General features: G+C 38.2%; 1 protein-coding gene across 1 annotated transcript in view; it reads right to left on the reverse strand.

Annotated features, from left to right (window-relative positions):
- LOC150078573 (protocadherin-like wing polarity protein stan) overlaps positions 1-16,459 on the reverse strand; it is a 570,595-nt gene that overhangs the window by 423,586 nt on the left and 130,550 nt on the right. The window contains exon 7 of the mRNA XM_090384617.1: positions 6,943-7,168. Coding sequence (XP_090240743.1) covers positions 6,943-7,168 — 226 coding nt within the window. The remainder of the gene's footprint in view (positions 1-6,942; positions 7,169-16,459) is intronic.

Below are 16,459 nucleotides of genomic sequence, written 5' to 3' on the forward strand. Positions count from 1 at the left end.
AGAATGCAAAATGGGATGACCTGTGAGACTTCTTTTCTTCTTTTCATTGGTTGGATTACTGTTTCAAAACTTCTGATGTCAACGTTTGCCCAGATCGTGTCAGTGAAATTATTCTTGCAGGAATGGAATCCTTTATCCCACACTCCACTTTAAAATCTCGTCCTTTATCTAAACCTTGGTTTTCCAATAAATGTGCTAAGGCTGTTCAAGAGAAGAATGTTGCATATCGTAATTGGCTTGTTTCTAATTCTTCAGTTTCATTTTCTGCCTAAACCAAAGCTCGCAACAATTGTAAAGCAGTTATTAATCAGTCCAAACTAGACTTTGAACAGGCTAAGAGTAGAAAACTTGCTTCTTGCCCAAATGGTAGCCGAGCATTCTGGTCTCTTGCCAAAGCTATTGGCTGTAACTTTTGCCCATCTCTGCTTCCACTTCCGTCCAAACCAGATACTTCTGTTGTCACTTCAGCCAAGGATAAAGCTGACCTGCTAGCATCCCATTTTTCTTCCAGCTCATGTATTAATGATCTTGGTAAAACACCTCCCACCATTCCCAACACACTCCATTCAATGCCTCCTGTGGTCTTCCGTCAAAAGGATATCAGAAGGATTTTGATGAATCTTGATGCTAAGAAAGCTCCAGGTCCAGATGGTATTTCTCCACTTGTTCTCAAAAACTGTGCTCATGAACTTACTCCTATTCTTTGCCACCTTTTTTCCCTTTCTTATTCCAAAGGTGTTTTTCCTTCTGCTTGGAAATTTGCTCATATCCAGCCAGTTCCTAAAAAGGGTGACAAATCCCTCCCATCCAATTATCGTCCCATTGCAATTACTTCTATTCTTTCTAAAGTAATGGAGACATCAATTAACCGCCAACTCTTAAACTACCTAGAAACCTTCCGTCTGATCAACGATCGCCAGTATGCATTCCGTCAGTGTCGATCCACTGGTGATATTCTGGCTTATGTTACCCATTTATGGACTAATTCAATGGAAAGGTTCGGTGAAACACAAGTAGTCGCTCTTGACATCTCAAAGGCTTTTGATCGTGTTTGGCATAGAGGTCTTCTAAACAAGCTTCCTCCATCTTATGGTTTGCCAACTGTTTTTAGTAATTCGTTATCCAGTTTTCTCTCTGATCGCTCACTGAGGGTGATGGTAGATGGCTCTCTGTCTTCTAACTTCTCCGCTAATGCCGGTATCCCCCCCCAAGGTTCAGTTCTTTCCCCCACTCTTTTCCTCTTGTATATTAATGATCTTCTTCCATTGACTGGAAATCCTATCCATAGTTTGCTGATGACAGCACATTGCGTTCCACTTTCCATTTTGAGAAACCTTGTCCTGCTCAATCAGCTTCAACTTCTCGAAAATCTGCTACCAATTCCTTAAATGCCGATCTTCAGGTAATTCTCCAGTGGGGCAAAGACAACTTAGTTCATTTCAACCCTTCTAAAACTCAGTCTTGTCTTATATCTCGCAAAAAGGATTCTTCTGCTCCTATGCTTATCTTTAGTGACACTCCGATTTCTAGGCAAAATGACATATCTCTTTTGGGGATTACCCTGACTTCTAATCTCTCTTGGCACAAGCACATTACAAATATTGCTTCCTCTGCATCTAAAAAACTTGGTTTTCTCTTTTGCTCTCGGCGTTACTTTTCTTCCAAAAAACTGCTCACTCTGTATAAATCGCAAATCCGCCCTGCCATGGAATATTGTTCCCACATCTGGGGTGGTGCCCCCAAAACCTCTCTCAGGCTTCTTGATTCCATTCAGAAGAGGGCAGTTAGGTTAATTAATGATTCATCTCTAACAGAGTCTCTCCACTCGCTTTCTCATAGACGTACTGTTTCTGCTGCATGCCTCTTCTACAGATACTTCCACGGGCACTGTTCTTCTGAATTGGCTTCTATAATTCCCGCTCTCTCTTTCAAAACAGTCCGAACACGTGCCGCTACCAGCCAACTTCAAACCCACAGAACCAACTTTTCATTTTTCTCATTTATTCATTCAACTGCCGTTTTCTGGAACAACCTTTCTTCATACGTATTTCCTGAAAATTACAATCTACAGAAGTTCAAGTCCAATGTCAACAAATATCTTCTTTTGTCTTCTCAACCTCCAACCCAAGCACGGTACTAAGTACTATAGGTTCTAATACCTCTCGTGTTTGGGGTTCGCATAAAAAAAAAAAGAAAGAAAATAAGGAGTTATTCAAGGAGTGGAATGCTGGAAGTTTATCAAACTTTCACAGGGAGCAAAGTGATTTTGTAATAACTGAGAGCAAAGTGGAGGAGAAATTGTTGAGGTTAAACATAAGGAAGCCTGGGATGGATGGAATCCATCCAGTTATATTAAAGGAGGCAGCAAAGGAAGTTAGCAAACCCTTAGCAAAAATTATGAAAGCTTCCTTGGACTCAGGGGAGGTCTCCATGGATTGGAGATGTGCAAATGTGTCCCCAATTCACAAAGGGGGATCAAAGGGTGATACAGGTAATTATAGACCTGTTAGTCTAACTTCCATTCTGGGAGAAAATAATGGAGTCACTGGTTAAGGAAGCGATGCAGGATCATCTAGACAAGACTGCAGTTATAATTCAGACACAGCATGAGTTTGTTAAGGAGAAGCCTTGTCTGACAAATTTGATTGGATAGTATGATGTGGTCACAAAGGAATTGGATGCAAAGAATAATTTTGATATCATATACTTGAATTTTATGAAAGCTTTTGATACTGTGGCACATAAAAGCCTGCTATACAAATTGAAGCAGTGACATTAAGAGAAAGTCACTGCTATGGATAAAAGGACAGTTTGAGTGGGAGTAGACAGTGTAGTTATCAATGGGCACTTTCCTTGGTGGAGTAATGTTATTAGTGGAGTCTCCCAAGTTTCAGTGCTGGGGCCATTGTTGTTTTTGGTATTTATTAACGATATTGATTCGTTTTCTGAGCATATCTGGCTTAATGTCCAAGTCTGCAGATGACACAAATTTAACTTTGACAAATGCAAAGTACTGCATATGGATAGCAGTAACTCCAGAGTAATACATCGACCATGTGGTAGTACACTCAGGGCAGTGGAGAGTGAAAAAGACTTGGGGTAATTGTGTAATCAGATATGAAGTTCTCTGAACAGTGCAGACAGGCTTTAGGACAGCTCATGGGCTTTTGTCAATGATATGTAAGAACTTTGCTAGCAGGGATAAGGAGATGATTACCCCTTTGTATAAGGCAACGGTCATGCTACATCTTTAATGCTGCATACAGGTCTGCATACAGGTCTTCATTTCTGGAAGGACGTCGAGCTGCTGAAAAGGGTGCAGAGAAGGGCAACGAGATTGGTGAGGGGGAACAAAGGGTGCTCTTACCACAAAAAGCTTCAATTCTGCAAACTGCAACATTTGGAGACCAGGCACCTGTGCGATTATCTGATTGAGGTGTTTAAAGATTTGAATGGATTGAGCATGCTCAGTCCTGATGGGAGTCTTCCTCTTGCTCAGACGACACTAATGAGGGGGGTATAAACTCAAACTGAGGAAAGATAGTTTTAGAATAGATGTGCAGAATTTTGTCTTTAGCCAGTGGATAGTTTATTGCTGGAACACATTCCATCTGTTGTTTTTGAAGTGGATAGCTTAAATAAATTCATGGAAGAACTAGTAAGCTATCGGAATGAATGGAAAAGTGAAATGGGAAGTTTTTATTATTTTTTTTTTGCTGATGCTGTATAAGGTTGCTTTCTTGCATCATATGCCTCTACTAATAGTAATATATATTATTCAATTCAATTTCAGTCATCATGAAGATTCCTAGTTTCCAGCTGGTATAATTTAGAGAACTGTGTTTCTTGATAAGGTACCCCTTTTTTTTGCCCCTGACTAACCTTGCTGTTCTTCTCTACACCCATTTAAGAAATTAACATTCTTCCTATAGTGAGGTTTCCAGACCTGTATGTAGTACAAAATGTTACTGGTTTACTATTTTATAAAGTGAAATAAGCACATGTATAATCCTACTTTCAAAGTTTCTCTATATTGAGAACCCAGTGAACCACAGCAGCATCAGAAAATTTCACTGTTTCTGCACTGCACAGAGAACTTCATATTTTACTGTACCATCATCCCATGTTATCTTCTTGCACAAATGCAATACCTTGCTTTTATCAATATTATATCTAAATTGCTGTTTTTTTTAGCCCCTCCAACCATTTTATCTAGTTATATAGGATTTCATTCATTCCTTTGTTCTCTTATAATAATCTTCCTCCATATGTATTCCCTGAACATTGCAACATAAGGTTTGATGGCCTTTCTTGTTTGGTATCACCATTAATAAAAATTTCAAATAAAATAAAACTCATCCTATTTATGTTCACATAAATAGGATGAAGACAACATGAAGACAACAAATAAATACATTTCTTTCATTTAGACAGCAGGTGGTTGATTGGTGGAACAAACAGCAGGTGGTTGATTGCTGTGACAAATGAAGTTTAACATCGACAAATGTAAAGTACTACATATGGGAAACAATAACCCCACAGCAATGTATCAACTCTGTGATACTACACTGACAGTGGTAGAGAATGAAAAGGACCTGGGGGTATTGGTATTTCTGGCGCAAAGGCTACTAGGGCCATATTGCGCCTATCAAGGGTATGGAGTTCAGACATTGTGATTATGAAATCATATCAAATGCGGTCATATAGCTGTATCTCTTTGAGGAAGCAGAAAAATTCTTGAAGATTTGCATCATTGCCTATAATATGACGAAGTGTTAAAGGTTCTTGAAGATTTCGTAGAATACTAAATGAGGCTTTTCGGGCATCAGTGTATAGCGTACAATCAATGAGAATGTGTTTGATTGTAAGAAAAGAGTTGCAGTTCGTACACGTAGGAGGATCTTTATCTACTCGTCTCCTGTGAGTAGATAAAGATGGGTGAGGTGACTGTGACTGATTCACGGTCTGCACAGGAGAAGGACCTGGGGGTAATTGTGCAGGCAGATATGAAGTTTTCTGAGCAGTGCAGATGGGCCGCAAGAGTAGCTCATGGTGTCTTGTCAATGATATAGAGGAATTTTTTCTAGCAGGGATAAGGAGGTAATTATTCCTTTGTATAAGGCAATGGTCAGGCCACACCTTTAGTACTGTATACAGGTCTGGAGGCCTCATTTCAGGAAGGATGTAGAGCTGCTGGAACGAGTACAGAGAAGGGCAACAAGATTAGTGAATGGAACAAAGGGTTGCTCTTATGAAGAAAGGCTTAAGTTTTGCAAATTACAGTGTCTGGAGACTAGGCACCAGTGAGGTGATCTGATAGAGGTGTATAAAGCCTTGAATGGTTTGAGCATGCTCAATGCTGATGGGATTCTTCCTCTTGCTCAGAATAATCACCTGCGAGGGCATAAATTCAAATTGAGGAAAGACAGATGTAGGATAGATGTGCGGAAATTTGCCTTTAGCCAGCAGGTAGTTGGTTGGTGGAACAGACTTTCATCCCTTGTTGTGGAAGTTGATAGCCTAAATAAATTTAAGGATCAGCTGGGGAGGTGTTTAGAACGAATGGAGGGGTGAAATGGGAGTGTTTTTTTTTTTTTTTTTTTGGCTGTTTAAGTTATCAACTTCTACAATGACAGATGGAAGTTTTTGCATAAGCTTGCTTTCTTGTATCATATGCTTCTACTAATGCTAATGCTAAAACTTCCATCTGTCATTGTAGAATTTGTAGAAGTTGATAACTTAAACAGATTCAAGGCAGAACTAGACAAACAAGTGGGTGGATGAGTGAAATGGGGGTGTTTTTGTTTTGGATGATGCTATATAAGCTTGCTTTCTTGCATCATGTGCTAATGCTAACATATATATGTGGTCCTTCTCAAACTAGTTTGAAATTCAATTGAAAACCATCAAGAGCTGCAGTGCTCTTGCTTGTTATTAAGTAGTTTAAAGTAAGGGGTTGTTGTTGTTGTTGTTATTTGGTTTTTAGGAGCATTAGCAACTAAGGCCATATTGCTCCGGGATATGCGGTGGTCATTCCCTGACCTTTCCGCATCCTCCTTATTTGGTGGTGACGGGCTTGAACCCCGGTCTAATCAAGAAGCGTGTGCTACGCACTGCTGCTCCTTCCCACCTGGCTACGGAGGCGCCTAAAGTAAGGGGGTATTGAGAATAAATGTGAGAGTCGTGTTTATCAACAGAACATTGAGATAAAACTGTCTAATAAAGCTGAATTAGATTGAAATGAAATATAACAGATATTTAATTAATGAATTACATCTATTATGAAGCTTAATACAGTACTATTTTTTTAATTAAAGGAATAATTAATTCATAACCAAACCAACTTTTATTTTCCTGCACTAAGAATTAAAATTTAATAAAAGATAATTAAAACTTATTTAAAACAAATAACTTCCCAATTGTTAAGTTCTGTAGAATAATTTTTTAAAGGCAGGTGATTCATCCAAGTAATACAGAAAATGACATTATCGAATATCACTAATTCCTGTCTACACTTCATTACATTTAGTGTTCCACATTTTAATTTAAAATGGTATATAGTAACTGGAAGAGCATCTCAAACTCTTAACTGGTAAAAGAGCATTTATGTATTTCAATTTCCAAGCTGAGAGTTACAGCCAATTCAACAATGATGGTTAGACAGTATGAAAAAGTTACTGATGTCCTACCAGTAGGTTAAATGGTGGGGGGGAAAAGACTATGGGAAAGCCACTTTCCTATGCTGATAACAGTTAAAGGATTAATTTAAGCTGAATTCTATATTATCTCTTTGCTAATGTACAATTCCTTTCTAACTATAACTTATATGGGACAAAAATGTGAGTGTGCTCTCCCAAAAGCCATAAATGCCCTAATTTGTGTTTAACTAATTTTCTCTTCTTTAACAATCTTTTTTGTCAATAAAAACATACTACTACTCACTTTAACTTTATGTTGAAATGGTTACGGTGGCTGAGACCTGGAAATGTCAGAAATGAACCTCTTGTAAAGCTTCTTGAATAAAGCTGACATAGAACATTGCTCCAAGCAGCACTGCTGCAATTGCTACACCTAAATCCACCACCACTTAGTTCAGTACAGTGAGAATTTCCACCACAGATGTGAGGGGTGCAAGAACTTTTAAGTAAGTTAAGTTCACAGTTTTTACCTGCAAATTAAAAAATAATAATAACAAATAAACAAGTATGCATTAAGACGGCACTAAGTGATGTTTCTGTTCTACTAGTTCCATGCACATGTATAGTATTAATCTTGACTAAATGAAACTCAGGTGGTAATGGGGGATCTCATCTACTTTGCTTACTTCATTTGCCTATTTCTTTTAAGAATTTGTCCAATTCCTTTTAAAACAATTTAAATAACCTTCCCATCGCCTCTTGTGAGAGTTGGTGTAACCTCTCACAAGACTATGTGTGAGTTCACACCAACAATCAGTTACTTTGAATAAATGAAAAAACTTTCTCACATTTATTCTGCAATTATTTTTTTCCAATTTAAATTGACTTTCCCAAATGTATGTCACTTGAGAAAAAGTAGAGATTCTCCTCAGAATTTAGTGTACTTAATCCTTTAAAAGAGCTCCCCCCCCTTTCTTTCTCTCTCACTATTTGGTAATAGTGTATACTTTCACATCAGTTTTCCTAATCATAAACCATTATACATTGCATTAGTCACACTGATGAAGCTATTTAGTGAAGACATATACTCTGTTTTTGACCTGTAATGAACAGTTGAAAAAACACAACTATTCACTTCATGTTAAGTCTGTTTTAAGCTCAGTGAAGCAGCTTCAGAAACTCAACATGTCTTTGAAAAAGATCCTTTATCAAAAAAGACAAATGTTCAAGTTGTGTCATGATTCAAAGGGTAGCAAATTTCCATGCCTATCCAGCCAAGAACCAAAATGACTACCAACCACCCACCCCCTTGAGAAAACTCTCCAAACCTTACTCCCTGTGGCATTTGTTTCCAAAGATGAAATTAATACATAAAAGAAAAAAAGATTTAATCATGGAGATTGCAAAAAAAAAACACAGGGGATGCTTGACATTATTATGGAAGATGTTCGAATACATCCAATGACAACAAAATCACTGGGCTCTTTGTATTAAGTTCCTTGTAACTTAATAAACAGAGATTCTTAATTTTAAGAATCAAGAAATTATTAAAACCAAAGCCTCTGTTTTTTATATATATATATAATCATAATTTTTGGGTAGCCTTGTATTCAATGAAATTCATGACTTATACAAACATGCTTGGCATCCTAAAAATCTAGAGGCTTTCCAAATCAAAATTCATGCCAAACTTGAACTTCACTAGCAGTTTGGTAAAATCATGTCACCAAGAACAACTGTTGCTTTATTATGTACATCAGCTTAATCACTAGCATGAGAGCAATAATGAGCAAGATCACATAATCAACTGAGCAGATATTCTTGGTGAAAGTATTCTAGCAAACTACTAGCATTACTCAACTTCAACGTGAATTTTTAATGAAAAGAATCAATAAATAGAGTAGCTTGGAAAATGTGTAAATCATATTCTTCAACAACTTCAATTAGAAGAGTCATCAATATACCAGACTGCTCAAAAAGATGTGCAATAATCCAGTGCTGGACAAGAGCATTTTTACGCACCAGGCAGAAAGATTTTTTGAAACCCCCTTTAACTAAGGATTATTTTTTTTTCCGTGATTTGTAAAATTTGGTGTTCCTTAAAGAATGCTGCCCTGGGATAAGGTCCTGCTAGCCCATGCCTTAATCCAGCACTGCAATAATCTCTTTGCAAAACAAAAACTTCTGTGGACCATTTATAATTTTTTGGAGAAAAATCCTGCTACCCAAAGCAAAATGGATTGTAGATAAAATCCATTTTCATCTGAATGGCAATGATAACAAGCAGAATATGCATGTGTGAACATATGTATCAATGGAAAAAATTCTAATGAAATGGAACATTTCCAAAGACATGTTCCATAACACAAGTCAGAATTAGATGCAGATGGTGCACATATTGAAAATGTTCTCGCATTACTTATATTCTGAAGTGGTGGAACCCATGTTTAGTCTCTAGAGCTACGTTCCGGCCAACCCTTCCCTATCTCTTCATCATGCAGCATGATTGATGATTTTTGAGGTTATGATGAATGTCGTGGCGAGATCCAATATTCCTTACATTTCGAGGGTACAGCTCTAAAACGGTGTTCGCAGGCCGGCCGCTAGATAGTACACCGGACCAAACCTATTGGTAACTCTCTAGGAGGCTTCCGGATCAGCTAGTGTATAATCTTGTTACCTCTACTCTGCCAGATAGTGACTGGAGGGAGTCCGAGTAGTGTGTAGGCGGGGGGCATTGTCGAGGCCACGTTATGTCAAGGATCTGGGTATATTCTTACCACATGTACGCCATATCCAAAAATTTCATTACTTCATACAGCATGTCCCATCCACTTTTTCTTACTATTGAATACACCATGAATTGTCAAAATAATAGATCAAGCTTATCTGCGAAAAGATCTAAACCTCCCAAGCACTTCCTAATTCATTTCACAAATATACGTGGTCTCAATTCCAAGCTCAACGATGTCCATTTCCACTTGCAGTCTTCCAAACCTCATGTACTTTTTCTGACTGAATCTCAGTTATCAGTTGATTCAACTACTGCTCATCTCATATGTCCAAATTATTTGCTGTATGATTCCTTTTGCCTCAAAGGTGGTATTTGTGCATATGTCCGTTCTGATATTCCCTGTCAGAGACTTGGCAATTTGGAATCTCCTCTCTTTGATCTTCTCTAGCTTAAAATCTCTCTACCTCATTGTGTAAAATTCATCTGTTGTCTCTACCGTTCTCCCAACTCCACTAATCACTTGGAGCTCTTTGACTTCCTCTCTTTGCAACTTGACTTTCTCCAGTCCAGCTTTCCTAACAGTGAGGTAATTTTCCTTGGTGATTTTAACGTTCACAACTCCAGCTGGCTTCCATTTTCTAGTCACACCGACCCAGCAGGTCGAGATGCTGAGGCTTTTGCAATTACTAATGACCTAGCACAGATTGTTCATTTACCTACAAGAATACCGGACAATCCTAATCATACAGCCAATACGCTTGATCTTTTCCTCACAAACAACCCTTCTAAGTACAAGGTTGAAGTGAGAGGTCCTTTAGGCACTTCAGATCACAACTTGGTGATTGTCTCTTCTCCAATGGAACCTTTATCTCATGGCTATTCCCAACCTCGTATTGTTTGGCATTACAAGAATGCAAAATGGGATGACCTGCGAGACTTCTTTTCTTCTTTTCCTTGGTCTGATTACTGTTTCAAAACTTCTGATGTCAACGTTTGCTCAGATCGTGTCAGTGAAATTATTCTTGCAGGAATGGAATCCTTTATCCCACACTCCACTTTAAAATCTCGTCCTTTATCTAAACCTTGGTTTTCTAATAAATGTGCTAAGGCTGTCCAAGAGAAGAATGTTGCATATCGTAATTGGCTTGTTTCTAATTCTTCAGTTTCATTTTCTGCCTACACCAAAGCTCGCAACAATTGTAAAGCAGTTATTAATCAGTCCAAACTAGAGTTTGAACAGGCTAAGAGTAGAAAACTTGCTTCTTGCCCTAATGGTAGCCGAGCATTCTGGTCTCTTGCCAAAGCTATTGGCCGCAACTTTTGCCCATCTCTGCTCCCACCTCTGTCCAAACCAGATGGTTCTGTTGTCACTTCAGCCAAGGATAAAGCTGACCTGCTAGCATCCCATTTTTCTTCAAGCTCATGTATTAATGATCTTGGTAAAACACCTCCCACCATTCCCAACACACTCCATTCAATGCCTCCTGTGGTCTTCCGTCAAAAGGATATCAGAAGGATTTTGATGAATCTTGATGCTAAGAAAGCTCCAGGTCCTGATGGTATTTATCCACTTGTTCTCAAAACCTGTGCTCCTGAACGTACTCCTATTCTTTGCCGCCTTTTTTCACTTTCTTATTCCAAAGGTGTTTTTCCTTCTGCTTGGAAATTTGCTCATATCCAGCCAGTTCCTAAAAAGGGTGACAAATCCCTCCCATCCAATTATCGTCCCATTGCAATTACTTCTACTCTTTCTAAAGTAATGGAGAAATCAATTAACCGCCAACTCTTAAACTACCTAAAAACCTTCCATCTGATCAACGATCGCCAGTATGGATTCCGTCAGTGTCGATCCACTGGCGATATTCTGGCTTATGTTACCCATTTATGGACTAATTCAATGGAAAGGTTCGGTGAAACACAAGTAGTTGCTCTTGACATCTCAAAGGCTTTTGATCGTGTTTGGCATAAAGGTCTTCTAAACAAGCTTCCATCTTATGGTTTGCCAACTGTTTTTAGTAATTGGTTATCCAGTTTTCTCTCTGATCGCTCACTGAGAGTGATGGTAGATGGCTCTCTGTCTTCTAACTTCTCCACTAATGCCGGTGTACCCCAAGGTTTCAGTTCTTTCCCCCACTCTTTTCCTCTTGAATATCAATGACCTTCTTCCATTGACTGGAAATCCTATCCATAGTTTTGCCGATGATAGCACATTGCATTCAACTTTCCATTTTGAGAAACCTTGTCCAGCTCAATCAGCTTCAAGTTCTCGAAAATCTGCTGCCAATTCCTTAAATGCCGATCTTCAGGTAATTCTCCAGTGGGGCAAAGACAACTTAGTTGATTTCAACCCTTCTAAAACTCAATCTTGTCTTATATCTCGCAAAAAGGATTCTTCTGCTCCTATGCTTATCTTTAGTGACACTCCGATTTCTAGGCAAAATGATATATCTCTTTTGGGGATTACCCTGACTTCTAATCTCTCTTGGCACAAGCACATTACAAATATTGCTTCCTCTGCATCTAAAAAACTTGGTTTTCTCTTTTGCTCTCGGTTCTACTTTTCTTCCAAACAGCTGCTCACTCTGTATAAATCGCAAATCCGCCCTGACATGGAATATTGTTCCCACATCTGGGGTGGTGCCCCCAAAACCTCTCTCCGGCTTCTTGATTCCATTCAGAAGAGGGCAGTTAGGTTAATTAATGATTCATCTCTAACAGAGTCTCTCCACTCTCTTTCTCATAGACGCACTATTTCTGCTGCATGCCTCTTCTACAGATACTTCCATGGGCACTGTTCTTCTGAATTGGCTTCTATAATTCCCGCTCTCTCTTTCAAAACAGTCCGAACACATGCCGCCACCAGCCAACATCCATTTACTGTCCAACTTCAAACCCACAGAACCAACTTTTCATCTTCCTCAATTATTCATTCAACTGCCGTTTTCTGGAACAACCTTCCTTCATACGTATTTCCTGAAAATTACAATCTACAGAAGTTCAAGTCCAATATCAACAAATATCTTCTTTCGTCTTCTCAACCTCCAACCCAAGCAGGGTACTAAGTACTATAGGTTCTAATACCTCTCGTGTTTGGGGTTCTCATAAAAAAAAAAAAAAAAAAAAATTCTAAAGGCTACCAAGTTTAAAGACATCAAACATATTATGTATATTACGTGATTGGTAAAAATTAGTACAGTGGATACCGGTTAATTAGGGCAGCCATTTATTTGGGGCAAATCTTAAAAAACAGAACCCAATTGAGAGAATTGCCAGGGTTTACTTCGCTTAATTGGGACATGCCGTTTAATCGGGGCAGGAGACCGCAGCACTGGAGATTACCCCACGATTGTCTCCGACCATACCACATGTTCGGTCGGATTTCTGGAGGTCACAACCATAAAACAATTAGCAGTCACCTGTTTATTGGGCTTTTCTGTTAGTGCAATCTATCATAAACGGATAGTAAACTCGATCATATTGAATTTGCAATAATACTGACAGCTGGAATTTTGCGGGTTATTATGGTGAAATGTGTTTACACTTCCATGAAATCTTTTCAATCATATAAAAAAATTAATTTTCAGAATCTTCTCTTCATTCCTATTTTTAAAGCTTCGTAACTTGTTACTTCGTTCTCACTTGCGCGTATCGTGTTACTTGCAATTTGTGTGTGCCATGTTCTTTGTTATTGATTGCTTATCTTTTTTACTGTTTTAAATTTTAACCCTCTCCCACAAATACCCTCATGGGGCTCACATCTGGTGAGTATGGGCTTGGCACACCCAGGGTCCTGAGCTGGATATCATCATTCTTGGTGATTCCTTTCTACTTATCTCTCTCTCTCTCTCTCTCTCTCTCTCTCTCTCTCAGGGTAATAGGGAATTTTTTTTTTTTTTTTTTGGCCAGTGCAGCATAAGGCTCAGGCTTCCTTGCACCATACAGCTGCTAATAATAATAATGCCAGTGAACAGAAATGTCAACTAGTTTGTATGTACATATTACAGTACGTATTAATTATTCCGATTATCATTTATATTCTTCCGATTTTCACATATCATTTAATTGTTTAATTGGTAAGGTTATAAAGGGTAATTTGTGCTTAATATAGCTTTACGTTTATAGCCTGTGGATAATATTCCTCCTATTTTCACTAATTAGAATCGCTGTTTAATAGAATTAAAATTCAATTCACAAATGTGATCACAATGACCGGTGATTACTACACATTTTATAGTAAACGGTACTTTACTATGGTGAGTCCATCGTAACGTGATTTGATTGTACAGTGAGCCAATTGTAAAACGGGGGTCCTTTGTTTTAACTATTTACGTGAAACTTCAGATAACTGGGGCAGCCGCTTAATCGGGCCAAAATGCACTAGTCCCGATGTGTCCCAAATAACCGGAATCTACTGTATTAGTAGTAGCATATGTACAGGCTTATACAACATCAGTAAAAAAAAAAAAAAAAAATATTCATCTCATCTATTCATCCCCCCCTCTAGTAATTTGTCTAATCTTCCTTAAGTTTGTTTGAACTACCTACTTCCATAACACCATACTGAAATTTATTTCAGCAATTGTTCATCCTCTGGCTCAAAGTAAATTTTCACACGTTTATCCTACATCCATCCTTTTTAATGTAAGTCAGCTCTTGGGTTATCTAAGATAGAGTAAGATTGCCATCAGCATTTAGTTTAATCAATCCATATAAAGCCTAAGACATTTCAAATCTGGTCTCCTTGCAGGTGTCTAGTTTCCAAGTCCTACAGCTTGAAGAACTGAAGCCTTTTTTTTTTGGTAGGAGCACCCTTTTGTTCCCTTCACCAATTTGTTGACCTCTAAACTATTCTGTAGCAGACCTACATCCTTCCTAAAATCAGGCCTCCAAACCTATATACAGTACTCAAAATGTGGCCTAACAAAGGGCCCATAATTACCTCCTTATCCCTGCTAGCAAAATTCTTGTATATCATTGACAAAATTCCATGAGCTGTCCTGGAAGTTTGTCTGCACTGCTCAGAGAACTTCATATCTGACTCCACAATTAACCCCCAAGTTTTTTCATTTTCCACTACCCTGAGTGTAGCACCACACAGTTGGTATGTTCATCACAGATTACTGGTATACAGTACCTTGTATTTGTTACACTTCAACTACCATTTCTCAGCCCATTGGTCTAATATTTCTAGATCTTATAGCAGTACCTTGATTACCGTCATTCACCACTCTGCCAACCTTTGTATCATCAGCGAACTTAAGACATTAAGCCTGATATACCTTCATCAATATTATTTTCCCTGGAACAGACTTTAAGCTAACAGGTCTTAATTACTCATGTCACCTTTTGATTCCCCTTTGTGAATTACGAAGGCATTTCATTTGCACTTCTCCGGTCTATAGGGACCTCTGATGAATCGAAGGATGCTATCATAATTATGGCTAAGGGATCCTACCATAATTATGCTTATCTCCTTTGCTGCTTCACTTAATATAATTACACAAATCTCATCCACCCCGGGCACCTTTTTTTATGTTTGGCTTCAACTTTCCTTTCAGTTACCACTTCCCTAAGAATTCCTTATGTGTGCATATAGATGTAAAATATCTACCCAATTTGTCAGCAACCTCAGTAGGGTAATCAACAATTAAACTACTGACATCAAGTGGCCCAATGTGATTCAACCCCCCCCCTTCCTTTTACTGCTAATACAAGCAAAGAAGTCTTTGATGCTGTTCTTTGCCAGAACTACTTTGTGGCTTGATTATAGACTAGTTTACATTTACCACAAACTTCTTTATTTCCTGGTAACTGATATGCATAACATGCATTTTTCTTCTTTGCCACAAGTCTTAGCCTTTTTTAGCTCCTGGAAATGGACAAGTTTTTTGGAAATTTTACCATATTCGTGATTAATTAACATATTAAACTGTGTTTTACAAATAGATTAAATAGCCTTAGCCATGTTTGTTAGCTTATTTTTTAAATTTAGCTAGTAATTTTGTAAGTTAGGATTCACCACTTGTACCGCTATTGTATCGGTCTTTTGGCACGAATATCATCATAGCACACGTAACTAGTAGCAACTTGATTTTGATAAAAAAGTAATTTGAAGGTTCTAATCACTTGTTAGGCATATATCTTTTTGCATTTGGCAAAGGATATAACAAATTTAACATGATCGTTATGGTATGCATAACACATATCTCAAACTTGATAGCTTAAGGTAAAATGTAAAACTAGATAGTGTAATACGTATCACTGCATTAGCTTAGTGTAGTATTGTCAATTAAATAAATTAAATTTATTAACTGATTAATTGACATTACCATATTAATTTTCATTGTAAATCAATTAAATTGTTTTTAAATGAAAATCATGCCCCAGACTAGAGCAGCAAAGCAACAGACACAAAGTAGAGTGAGTGCTGTGGCTCAGGGGAGAACCGATGGGGACAATTCTCCACCGCATTACTGAAAAAATGTGCAACTTGTGAAATGTTTGTGGTCCTTTCTAAGCACAACATGATCTAGCCAATGAGGATGTCTTTGCATGCTGTGTGCTAGGTGCAGAATGTGTGAAGAAATTAGGCGCCAAGCATTCTGATGGGCATCTAAGAGAGTTTGAAAAGTAGGGTAGATGCCCTTGAAGGAATTAAAATGGGAGGTCCATTAAGCTGAAAGTTGCCCAACTCAATGCCAGAGCTCAATCTTGTGCATCAGGCAAACAGCAACAATCTTCAAGGCAGAATGCACAGTTCCAGAGGAAGTAGTTATTATCAGTGACTCTATTATCAGGGAAATAGGAAATATATTAAGCAAAAAGGATAGGTGGAATAGGGTATGTTTGCAGGGGACAAAAGTTGACGATGTTGTAGAGCAGATATCTTTTAAGGACACAAAGGGTGATATTGTTGTACACGTTGGCACTAATGTTGTTGTTTATTTGGTTTTTAGGAGCATTAGCAACTAAGGCCATATTGCTCCGGGATATGCAGTGGTCATTCCCTGACCTTTACGCATCATCCGTATTTGGTGATGATGGTTGGCACTAATGACATTAAGAATAGGAGATCTGTGGTTGTTGT

This window comes from Mastigoproctus giganteus, chromosome 11 (genome assembly GCF_048544385.1).
Source record: "Mastigoproctus giganteus isolate SK-2022 chromosome 11, ASM4854438v1, whole genome shotgun sequence".
Classification (NCBI taxonomy): domain Eukaryota; kingdom Metazoa; phylum Arthropoda; class Arachnida; order Uropygi; family Thelyphonidae; genus Mastigoproctus; species Mastigoproctus giganteus.